This window comes from Capricornis sumatraensis, chromosome 13, assembly GCF_032405125.1.
Source record: "Capricornis sumatraensis isolate serow.1 chromosome 13, serow.2, whole genome shotgun sequence".
Classification (NCBI taxonomy): Eukaryota; Metazoa; Chordata; class Mammalia; order Artiodactyla; family Bovidae; genus Capricornis; species Capricornis sumatraensis.
The window spans coordinates 85,905,913-85,918,299 of record NC_091081.1 but is presented as its reverse complement, the minus strand read 5'-3'; the positions used below and the strand labels follow the sequence as shown (position 1 = coordinate 85,918,299).

The window sequence follows — 12,387 nt, the reverse complement described above, 5'->3', positions numbered from 1 at the left end:
TTATAAGGAGGCTATCCAGGACAGGATACTCAGAATAGCTGAGCAAGGAACGAAGATGAAAAAAATTATAAATAGTGGTTATGATAAAAATTTCAGCACTGCAAGGAACCTTAGCTATCAGAGCCTAGCCCCTCATTTTGCTGAGAGGGTGATGCAGCTTCGGAGGCTAGGCCAAAGGCAAGCACTAAGTTGTACTTGGTGCTTTCTGACATTCAAGCCAAAGCTCTTTCCATAATTCTTGCCTCAATCTGAAATCTAGAACTGAGTCTTTACTATGTGCATTTCCAAAGTGACACAGCAACATCCAAACAAAAATATATATTTTTTAATAATTTTAAATTATTCACACATCTGGTCCCTCGTGTGAAATTTTTTTAAAGCAGCTGCCAATGCTTACCACCAGATATCTCTCTTTCCAAAGAATGTGAATCAGGAAAAAAGCAAAACAAAACATTGAATATAAACAAAATATACTTACATCTGGGTATTCTTTTACAGGCACATAAAGTTTCTCTTGTAACTGAACAATAGGTCCCACAGCATCAGGCAATTCTGCACTCCTTTTCTCTGTACTGCCATTTAATGTGTCATTGTACATGTCTTTCCGTACTCTGCTAATTTCTGTTAAAAGTAAAAATTTTAAATGTGTTAGACAAAAAAATATTCTTACTAGTCCAGGAAAAAAATAAATAAGAGGGTAAGGGAGGATTTCATTGATTAAGTGTTAAAACTTAAAGAAGTCAAGAGTTGTTGACCTATACTGTCATTCTCTGGATTAAGTCTGTGTATAACCAAACTACAGTCTTAAGTAAACTCTACCAGAAACCAAATTTACACCAAATAATAAATTTTATTAAAAATAACTTCAGAGCCTAAGCTCTTATTCACTATAATACAAACCAGTTATTTTACCTAATTTCTACATGCCTAAACAAATGATAGCTTCAGCTAAATACCTCCCCAAGAATGCCTATCAGACAACACTAATGCCAAAGGCTCCTTTATACTTCAGAAATAATCTATCTGAATGAAATTCAACCTGGACCACTTCCTTAGATATTTTAAGTATCTCTGGAATATCCAAACAGAGATGTCCAATAGATACAGAGATTCAGAAGTCTGAGTGTGACACACAAACGTACTGGTTAAAGCTACAAGAACAGAAAAGATGTCTTAAGAGGGGATTGGGAGAAGAAAGAACTGAATGACCCTAGGAAAAGCAACATTTAAGGAGTAGGAAACGCAGCTCCAAACCAAGGAGAAATGGAGGTAGACAGGAGAACTAGGGAAGAGAGGCATCTAAGAAGCTAAGAAGTGGCAGAGCCAAGGACAGGCTAATCGACAGGACCAAACGCCGCAGAGCATGGTCAGGTGAAGAGCAAAACGAGGGCGCCTTGGATGTGACCACTAAGTCAATGCTGATCCAGCAGTTGTGAGGAAAAGATGGTATGGTGATCAAACTACACTGAGTTAATGAATGAAATACAAGAAACCAGAGATACCTAAAGTCAGTAATTTTTTAAAACAATTATCATGACAGTTCTCAAGTATAAATATGACTTCTTAAAAAAATGAGAAATTTATTTTAATGGATCAAGTCCTATACAAGGAAATCAATTCTTTCAAGAGTTCTTTATGTAACTTTTACAATGTGCTAAAGGACAGGCCCCTACCTACTGCAATACACTAAGAACAGTTGTCATTATTAATTTAGCTGAATGTTTCTGTAACCAGCTCTCAATGACACAGACTATGTCCTCCTTTGGGAAGAGGCTTGGGTCCATTAGTATTGATACTTAAAAATAAGATCCCAAAAGAAGTAATTATTAATAAGAAAATTTAGATAAGATGATTAGGTTAAAGAATACATAAATACACAAAAAATACAACTTCACCTGGAAAGAGAGATACATTTACCACTCTTGTTGTATTTGTATGCCTTCCAAATACTGAATTTCAATTTATTGCTGTGGGAACTATCAAAAGCAATGCACACTTTAATTTTCTTAACTAGTTATTTAAGTTGCTCCCAGTTATATAAAATCCACTTCAGTAAAAAGGCATGATCAAAGATGTTTTTACCCAACTATATTAGTCCAACCGGTGAAAATTTTGCACTACCGTACATGTTCTGCTTCAGTGATGGCAATCTTATCTCTTAACAATTTGCCTGTCAAAGTTTACCAAATGTTTATCTCTTATAGCAAGTGAACTTTTGTAAAAGAAAATCAAAAGAAGGTACCTTGTATTTAACTACATTATATGGGCAACATTTTCTTTAAGTTCTTTTTTATACTTATGCTTTCATAATGAAATCTTCCCCAAAGATGTCCAGTATCAAATCAGTGTTTATCTTAAAATTAGCATATGACAGAAATTCTCAAATCAAATTTCTAGTGACCAACAATTTAAATATAAATGGTTGTTTAAATAATTATGTAATTATAGCACGTAATTAAATGGAGGACATGAGAAAATTTAATCTAATTAAAACTGCACATCAATCCTTCAGTCCAGGTCTCTATGTAGAAGCACTTCCAACATTAGTTTATCCCATTAAAATTTCCTCTTCAAAAGCTGCCCAATTCTTATTATGAAGCTGCTGCTGCTGCTGCTAAGTCACTTCAATTGTGTCCAACTCTGTGCAACTCCAGAGACAGCAGCCAGCCAGGCTCCCCCATCCCTGGGATTCTCCAGACAAGAACACTGGAGTGGGTTGCCATTTCCTTCTCCAAGGCATGAAAGTGAAAAGTGAAAGTGAAGTCGCTCAGTCGTGTCCGACTCTTCGCAGCCCCATGGACTGTAGCCTACCAGGCTCCTCCGCCCATGGGATTTTCCAGACAAGAGCACTGGAGTGGGGTGCCATTGCCTTCTCCTTACGAAGCTAATAACACTCAAATAAAAAGCATAAAAGACAATAGCATAAAAGAAAACCATAGATAAAATCTACTTATAGACAGAGATGCAAATATCCTAAATGCACAGACATCACTGGCATAATGCACTAAGACAAGGTGGATTTTACACCATGAAAGCAAGAATTCTTCAATATTTTTTTAATCTATTAACATAGTAATACAGTTGGCTGAAGAGGAAAAAGTGATTTTCAGCTAAACAAATTTATCTAACTTAGAAAAGTTGAAATAATCAATTATAAATTAAAAAATTCAGATGACTAGATTTAAAAACAATATACAAAAAACCCCCAGTAACATATATCTATCTGACCAGATGATATAATGAAAGAAAAGATACATTTACCACTTAAGCTGTATTTCTAGAAACTCTTTTGTGATTATTTAATACCTTAAAAGTTCCATGCAATTTTGTTACCTATATCCTTGGTTCTTACAATAGTGGCTGGGAATACAGTCAGTCCTCAATTAATACTCACTAAATCAGTATTGATGGATGGGTGAATGGAGAGAGGAATGAGCCAGGTTCTAGGGCATTGACGTTAAACAAGTCATGGTCCCAGCTCTCAAAAAATTTAGTCTAATATGGGAGGCATATGAATACAGAGGTACTCTAAGGTAGAACAACAGTAAGTAAGAGATACGGATTAGACACAAAACAGGCATCATCAACTCTGCTACAGACAGGGCATTAGGATCAAGAAAGAAGTCAAGAGGACAGAACTCTGACATTGTTTTCCAATGACAGGAGTATGTGAAGCAAAATTACAATGAAATTTTATATTTATTTCAGTCTCTAAAATAAATCACTTAATTTAATAACAGAAAAGAAATTACATACAAGACAGCACTAATAGAAATGAAAAGATGACTAAGACAGTTTGAGTTCACAAGATATTTAGAATTTTCACTGTGGAGTCCAACCAGCTGAGTACTACACCTTTATCAATAGCACCTTTCTAGCCAGAAAATCATTAGCATTTCTCGGCACATTACTTAGGACACTCAAGACAGAGCAAGTTCTGATGCCAGTTTTAACAGTAACTGTGTCATTTCAGAGTCTCTTACTTAACCTCTCGGTGTCTGTGAAAAGTGTAAGTGAAACGTGCTCAGTCGTATCCTACTCTTTGCGACCCCATGGACTACTCACTCCATGGAATTCTCCAGGCCACAATACTGGAGTGGGTACCCTTTCCCTTCTCCAAGGGATCTTCCCAACCCAGGGATCGAATCCAGGTCTCCCGCATTGCAGACGGGTTCTCTACCAGCTGAGCCACCAGGGAAGCCCAAGAACACTGCAGTGGGTAGCCCGTCTCTTCTCCAGGGGACCTTCCCAACCCAGGAATTGAACCAGGGTCTTTTGCATTTCAGGCGAATTCTTCACCAAAAGTTTACCAGGGAAGCCCAAGAATACTGGAGTGGGTAGCCTGTACTTCATATAATTAAAGGTTGCTTATCGAATGATGGTGACTGAATCCACTGGTTTCCAACCTCACTAGGCAAAAACTCATTTATTATCTTCCCCATAACTCCAATGGTTTTAAAAGCTGCCTCCAAAGCATTTCATTCTTTAAGGCTAGCAAGAAGAGCTTTTGTTAATGCTATCCTATCAACCTGATATAATCAAAGGTAAAATATTACAGAAACTTGTCATAGGTATGGGCATGGGTAATGCTCTAATTCCTCTGTAATTGGTGGGCTCACAGGTGTTCATTTATGAAACATACAAATGCATCATTAGTATGCTTTATACATTCTTTTGTTGTATCAAACATTACAAGATATAATTATATTAATGTCCCCATCTCCACACTACCTTCATCAAACTACCACAGTGGTTTAGAGAAGTAAAAGTTCAGAGCCATTTGCTTACTCACTGAGTATACAAATTCCTACTACTTATAATTACCCCAAAATAGCCCCAATATCAAGAAAACTTGTTTTAGACATCTCTAAATTAAGTTCTTAAATGTTATAAATTTACTGAATTTTCTCTTTCCTGAAATTTCTCCCACTCACCCCCACTCAACACTCCAAAGCTCATAAAAAAGTTCTGAAATCTCTAAGTGTCCTCTTCTCTAAGCTATATGACATAGTTTCATACTCTTACTCATTTAAATGTAATTAATTTGTCTGTCTCTTTTAAAATGGAAAACCCTGTACCACACAGATCCTTCCGTGACCACCAGTGAGTACGCAGCCTGAGGCTGCCTACCTCCAGTCTCAAACACTCAGCTTCCTTTGCACCTTCAAGAATACCTTAATTGCTTTGGCGAGCACAGTGCACTGCTGACAAGGTCAAAGCTAAGTTTCAACCATTCCATACTTCTAGGGCTGTTTCCTTAGACAGCAGGAGACAAATTAACATTTTTTCATGGTTGCTTTCTACCAGACTAATACCTTCAGACTGATGATAATCTATCAGTTGACATTCCTAAGGGATAACTATTCTGTGAGGCAAGGATCCAACAAACGGCAATTTCATACCACACGTGTTTCTCTAAACTGGATATTAAAACTTCAGGCACACTTTATCAACTATTTGATGACATGTCAAGCTACACTAGAACTGGAATCTTCCTTTGGATCCACCAGAGCTAAACAGGAAATAATCACTTCTGGAATCTAAAGGCTGTGCTAACAAGTTGAGAATATAATTTTTTCAGCTTTGGGAAGTATTAACCTTTTTAGCAGTCAGACTCCTCTCATTTTCCGTGTTTTCTTGAATTGATATTCAGTCATCACATTTTTTTTTCAAATTCCAATACCTTAAAAACTATTTTTTAATCCAGTCCTGAAAATCTGCTTTGGCTGTACTGCTTTGTCTCTTCATATTTCTCTGCTTTAATTTTCCCAATATTTTCCTTTTCCAAACTAAAGCTCAATGATCAGTCAGTGAACTATGCTCCTAAGAGGAAAAGCAGTTATTACACAGTTCTGTTTTATGCAACCTGTATGGATGCGAGAGTTGGACTGTGAAGAAAGCTGAGCACCGAAGAATTGATGCTTTTGAACTGTGGTGTTGGAGAAGACTCTTGAGAGTCCCTTGGACTGCAAGGAGATCCAACCAGTCCATGCTGAAGGAGATCAGCCCTGGGTGTTCTTTGGAAGGAATGATGCTAAAGCTGAAACTCCAGCACCTCATGCTAAGAGTTGACTCACTGGAAAAGACTGATGCTGGGAGGGATTGGAGGCAGGAGGAAAAGGGGATGACAAAGGATGAGATGGCTGGATGGCATCACCGACTCAATGCACCTGAGTTTGAGTGAACTCCGGGAGTTGGTGATGGACAGGGAGGCCTGGCGTGCTGCGATTCATGGGGTCGCAAAGAGTCGGACACGACTGAGCGACTGAACACCTCATTGGCCTTGAGTCATTTCCCTTTCCCCTAATTCACCTATGGATTTAACTAAAAGCTTTGTTTTAAAATCATTCTTGTTTCATTAAGCCTTAACTAACTTTGGCTTTTCGCTTTTCCATTACCACCACTTTTACTGTATCTGAACCACTGTACATGCATCCCATCCACTGCCACCTTACAATTCTGCACAGTTTTAAATTTTTTTGAAGTATAGTCACTTTACAATGTGGTGTTAGTTTCTGCTGTACAGCAAAGTAAATCAGTCATAAGTATACATATGCCCACTTTTCTTACAGATTTCCATCCCATTTAGGGAACCACAGAGTGCTCAGCAGAGTTTCCTGTGCTACTGAGCAGACTCCCATCAGTCATCTGTTCTATACATAGTAATGCAGCACATGCTCCTAAAATCTGAATTATCAAACTAACAGCTAACCACTCTGTGGAAGAGTAGAGTGTCAGAAATAAAAACATGGAAAAAAAATACTGGAGAACAGAAAAATACAGGCTGAGAAATCTAAATTACAAAATTAAGTAGTCATTTCCAAAGATCAGTACAAAATGCTGTGTATAAATTCAATGCTGCAAAATTGAAAAACTAGATAAAGAATAAAATAGAGCCCTATTTTATTTCTGATTTAGCATTAAGACAAGACTAGGAAATATAAAAAATTTACCACCTCAGTAGTGAAGGAAAAAAAAATTCTAATGATATAAATTTTAAAAAGGATTAAAAAATTATTTTAAGAATCTGTAACAATACAGATTAAAAGGTAACTTTTCAGAGGGACATCCCTGGTGGTCCAGTCATTAATAATCTGTCTTACAATGCAGGGGATGCAAGCTTGATCCCTGGTCAGGGAACTAGATCCCACATGCCAAGGGGCAGCTAAGTCCCCAAACCACAGCTAAGACCTACCTGCACAGCCAAAAAGAAATACTTTATTTTTAAGGATGACTTTTCAAAACATTGAACAAAATCTGATACAAACGACACGTTAAACTTAATGTTATGACAGCTAATTCTAATTGCTCAACTAGCTAAGGAATTCCTGCTGAGCTATTCAAATTCTAAAAGATGATGCTGTGAAAGTGCTGCATGCAACATGCCAGCAAATTTGGAAAACTCAGCAGTGGCCACAGGACTGGAAAGGTCAGTTTTCACTGAATACCAAAGAGTAATACCAAAGAATGTTCAAACTACTGTACAACTGCACACATTTCACATGCTAGCAAGGTCATGCTCAAAATCCCCCAAGCTAGGCTTCAACAGTACGATAACTGAGAACTTCCAGATGTACAAGCTGGATTTAGAAAGGGCAGAGAAACCAAAGATCCAACTGCCAACATCATTGGATCACAAAAAAAGCAAGAGAGTTCCAGAAAAACATTTACTTGTGCTTCATTGACTATGCCAAAGCCTTTGACTGTATGGATCACAAGAAACTGTGGGAAATTCTTCAATGGGAATACCAGACCACCTGACCCGCCTCCTGAGAAATCTCTATGAAGGTCAAGAAGCAACAGTTACAACCAAACATGGAACAGACTGGTTGAAAACTGGGAAAGGAGTATGTCAAGGCTGCATACTGTCACCCTGTTTATTTAACTTATATGCAGAGTTCAGTTCAGTTCAGTTGCTCAGTCGTGTCCGACTCTGCAACCCCATGAATCACAGCACACCAGGCCTCCCTGTCCATCACCAACTCCTGGAGTTTACCCAAACTCATGTCCATTGAGTTGGTGATGCCATTCAGCCATCTCATCCTCTGTCGTCCCCTTCTCCTGCCTTCAATCTTTCCCAACATCAGGGTCTTTTCAAATGAGCCAGGTGGCCAAAATACTGGAGTTTCAGATTCAACATCAGCCCTTCCAATGAACACCCATGACTGATTTCCTTTAGGATGGACTAGTTGATCTCCTTGCAGTCCAAAGGACTCTCAAGAGTCTGCTCCAACACACAGGAATATGCAGAGTACATCGTGTGAAATGCTGAGTTGGCTGAATCACAAGCTGGAATTACAAACTGGGAGAAATATCAATAACCTCAGATATGCAGATGATACTACCCTTATGGCAGAAAGCAAAGAGGAACTAAATAATCTCTTGATGAAGGTGAAAAAAGGAGAGTTAAAAAGCTGGCTTAAAATTCACCATTCAAAAAATGAAGATCATGGCATCCAGTCCCATCACTTCATGGCATATAGATTGGGAAACAATGGAAACAGTGACAGACTATTTTCTTGGGCTCCAAAATCACTGCAGATAGTAACTGCAGCCATGAAATTAAAAGATGCTTGCTCCTTGGAAGAAAGGGTATGACAAACCTAGAGAGTGTATTAAAAAACAGAGATATTACTTTGCCGACAAAGGTCAGTCTAGTCAAAGTTATGGTTTTACCAGTAGTCACATATGGATGTGAGAGCTGGACCATAAAGAACGCTGAGCACTGAAGAACTGATGCTTTCGAACTGTGGTTCTGGAAAAGACACTTGAGAGTCCCTTGGACTACAAGGAGATAAAACCAGTCAATCCTAAAGGAAATCAACCCTGAATAGTCACTGGAAGGACTGATGTTGAAGCTGAAGATCCAATACTTTGGCCACTCACTGGAAAAGACCTTGATGCTGGGAAAGAGAGAAGGTAGGAGAAGGGGACGACAGAGGATGAGATGATTGGATGGCATCATCAACTCAATGGCCACAAACTTGGGCAAACTCCTGGAGACGGCGAAGGACAGGGAAGCCTGGCGCGCTGCAGTCCATGGGGTCTTAAAGAGTTCGACACGACTGCAACTGCCCAGCAACTGGCTATGATGATATGATAGACATAGATACTTTATTTGGACATCTACATGCTTTACTTTGACCTTTACACTTAAATTCATCAAAAATATTATCTATATTATAATTAATATAACGAGCTAAAATACAGAAGAAATGAAAAGGTTACTGTATCATCTGATCATTAAAGCTTTTTAATTTAACATTTTCCCTTAATTTATTCAGTAGTCAATTATTTATAAATATATACATGCTTTGAGGTACACAGTATAAATTTTATAAACAAAGTTAAAATGACAGCTTTGATCATTCCAAATGAAGTTTAAATGGGATCAATGATTTCTTCACTACCTCCATCCATCTCTTGCTGGACACTAAACTGGTACAGTGAGACAAAGGGCAAAGTAAGATTTTAGTTGTTTTAGCTCTTAATTAACAAATCAGCAGTCTCTATTCACATGAAATTCATTAAATCTTATAATAATATTAAAAGTCTACTTATAACTAAAGGACACCTCCAACACACAACGAGGTGGCTGTTATGTGCCCTGTACACTTAGGGGCAACAAACATCTCTTCTAAAAAAACAGACCTCTAATTCAGGGTTTACTCAATACAGGGAGTTTTAAAGATATTTTAAGCGCAGCAAAACCCACAGAATAATATAACTTCACTGTTCTAATTTTAAAAAGCCATAGCCACAAGGTAAAGAAATGAATTAAGAAGCCAGCTACTAGAAAATAATATGCAGTATTTAATGGAACACATTTTGCTTATTCAACCAAATATATCTGATTTAAATTTGAGGCAACTACACTGAAACCAGCGGAGTGTGGGGCAGGAATCAAGCTACTGCCAATGCTATAGATGGGGCCCTTTTTACTCTTTAATCAATCCAGAACTGGAAGTACAAAAAGAAAAATGACAAAATGAAATTCAGCAGCCCTCCTTTAAACTGCCAAAAATTAACTGTTCAAAACTGTTGGTAAATTTCACATAAAAATATGAAACAGTCCGTCCTAGTTCCTTGACTGTTCTCAGCAGCAGTTATGTATAATGAAAGGTGTTTAACAGTAGCTGCATTTCCCTGGAAAGGCCCTTTCAAAGGTTACAGAAAAGAAAGTCTATATATGATCACAACGGAAGTATGTGAATTTTCAGACAGACACACAGAAGTCAACAAAAGGATATAACAACGACTAAGAGTAGTCATATCTGGGAGGTGAGTTTACAGGGACAATTTAGTTTTCATGTTACTTCATGAATTTTTTTTACAATAGTAACACTTAGAAAATAGTAGTTATTTTCATTAGGATGGTAGAAACTAATTTAAATCAAAATGCAGAATAGGATTCCCCATATAAAATTATGAGGATTAAGTTATTGACTCTCAAGTCTAAAAATAAACCACAAATACTTACATTATTTTTATAAAATATGAGCACCTCACCATGCTAAAATTCGGTACATGAATTATCATGTGATCCTCCCAGAATCTAAGATAGTATTTACTATGATACACATTTTCAAAAAAAAAAGGGGGGGGGGATGGAAACCAGGAAGAAAAGGTTCAGAAATTAAAGAATCTCCCCAAGATCACAGATAGCGCAAGCAACTTTTACTTAGGGTTTCATAAAAGTGAAGAGGAACTAAAACGCCTCTTGATGAAAGTGAAAGAGGAGAGTGAAAAAGTTGGCTTAAAGCTCAACATTCAGAAAACGAAGATCATGGCACCTGGTCGCATCACTTCATGGGAATTAGATGAGGAAACAGTGGAAACAGTGTCAGACTTCACTTTTTTGGGCTCCAAAATCACTGCAGATGGTGATTGCAGCCATGAAATTAAAAGACGCTTACTCCTTGGAAGCAAAGTTATGACCAACCTAGATAGCATATTCAAAAGCAGAGACATTACTTTGCCAACAAAGGTCCGTCTAGTCAAGGCTATGGTTTTCCCAGTGGTCATGTATGGATGTGAGAGCTGGACTGTGAAGAAAGCTGAGCACCGAAGAATTGATGCTTTTGAACTGTGGTGTTGAAGACTCTTGAGAGTCCCTTGGACTGCAAGGAGATCCAACCAGTCCATCCTAAAGGAGATCAGTCCTGGGTGTTCTTTGGAAGGAATGATGCTGAAGCTGAATACATTGACCACCTCATGCGAAGAGTTGACTCACTGGAAAAGACTCTGATGCTGGGAGGGATTGGGGGCAGGAGGAGAAGGGGACGACCGAGGATGAGATGGCTGGATGGCATCCCCGACTCAATGGACATGAGTTTGAGTGAACTCCGGGAGTTGCTGATGGACAGGGAGGCCTGGCGTGCTGTGATTCATGGGGTTGCAAACAGTTGGAAACGACTGAGCAACTGAACTGAACTCAACTGAAAGGACTTCTGGAACAAGAAACCCTTAAAACTCACTTTAAGAGATGGTATTAACAATTAGAAATATAAAATAACGAAGTGGAACAAACCAATTTTTGGTTTATTGCTACAGCCATACTGTAATAGGCATAGTCCAGCATGTTCACTGTTTACTAGCAACTACCAAGAGTCTTTGCAGCCCTCCTCTTTCACTCCACGTTAAAAGAAAGCAGTTTTATGACTGAAATCTAGGCCTCGGTTCCCAGAAAAGTGACAATTATAAATGAATAAATGGATACATTAACTGAAAAATGGCAACAGGCTATCAGAAAAAAGGGAAAGCATTTTTTAAGTGAATAAAAATCAACTGAAAAAAAACTGAACCTTATTTAAATTAAATTTTGTTTGGAGGTTACTTTTAAATCTGGTGAGTTTCACCTATTACATATCAAGTATTATTTAATAAAAATATTGCCTTCTGGTCATTTATTTTTTAGAATATGCAGGAGAAACCAGTATTTATATTAATTTTTGTTGTTATTAAAATTTAAATCCAAAAGTTAAGAAATCTAGTTAAGAAACATCTCTCCATGAATATCTGCAGAATATGTAATGGTAAAATAGTAGGTGTTATCAGAATCCAGACAAATAGTAATGCTTGCTGCTGCTACTGCTAAGTCTTATCAGTCATGTCCAACTCTGTGCGACCCCATAGACGGCAGCCCGCCAGGCTCCCCTGCCCCTGGAATTCTCCAGGCAATAACACTGGAGTGGGTTGCCATTTTCTTCTCCAATGCATGAAAGTGAAAAGTGAAAGTGAAGTCGCTCAGTCGTGTTCGACCCTCAGTGACCCCTTGGACTGCAGCCTACCAGGCTCCTCCATCCATGGGATTTTCCAGGCAAGAGTACTGGAGTGGGGTGTCATTGCCTTCTCCGAGTAATACTTGAGACTCTAGCAATTTTTACT

The 12,387-nt window shown here is 38.1% G+C and overlaps 1 protein-coding gene across 7 annotated transcripts in view; it reads right to left on the bottom strand.

Moving 5' to 3' along the window:
- The window catches only part of QKI (QKI, KH domain containing RNA binding), a 156,554-nt gene that overhangs the window by 108,892 nt on the left and 35,275 nt on the right, over nucleotides 1–12,387 (bottom strand). For all 7 annotated transcript variants that reach the window (XM_068985237.1, XM_068985238.1, XM_068985240.1 and 4 more), the window contains exon 2: nucleotides 479–621. In XM_068985237.1, coding sequence (XP_068841338.1) covers nucleotides 479–621 — 143 coding nt within the window. The remainder of the gene's footprint in view (nucleotides 1–478; nucleotides 622–12,387) is intronic.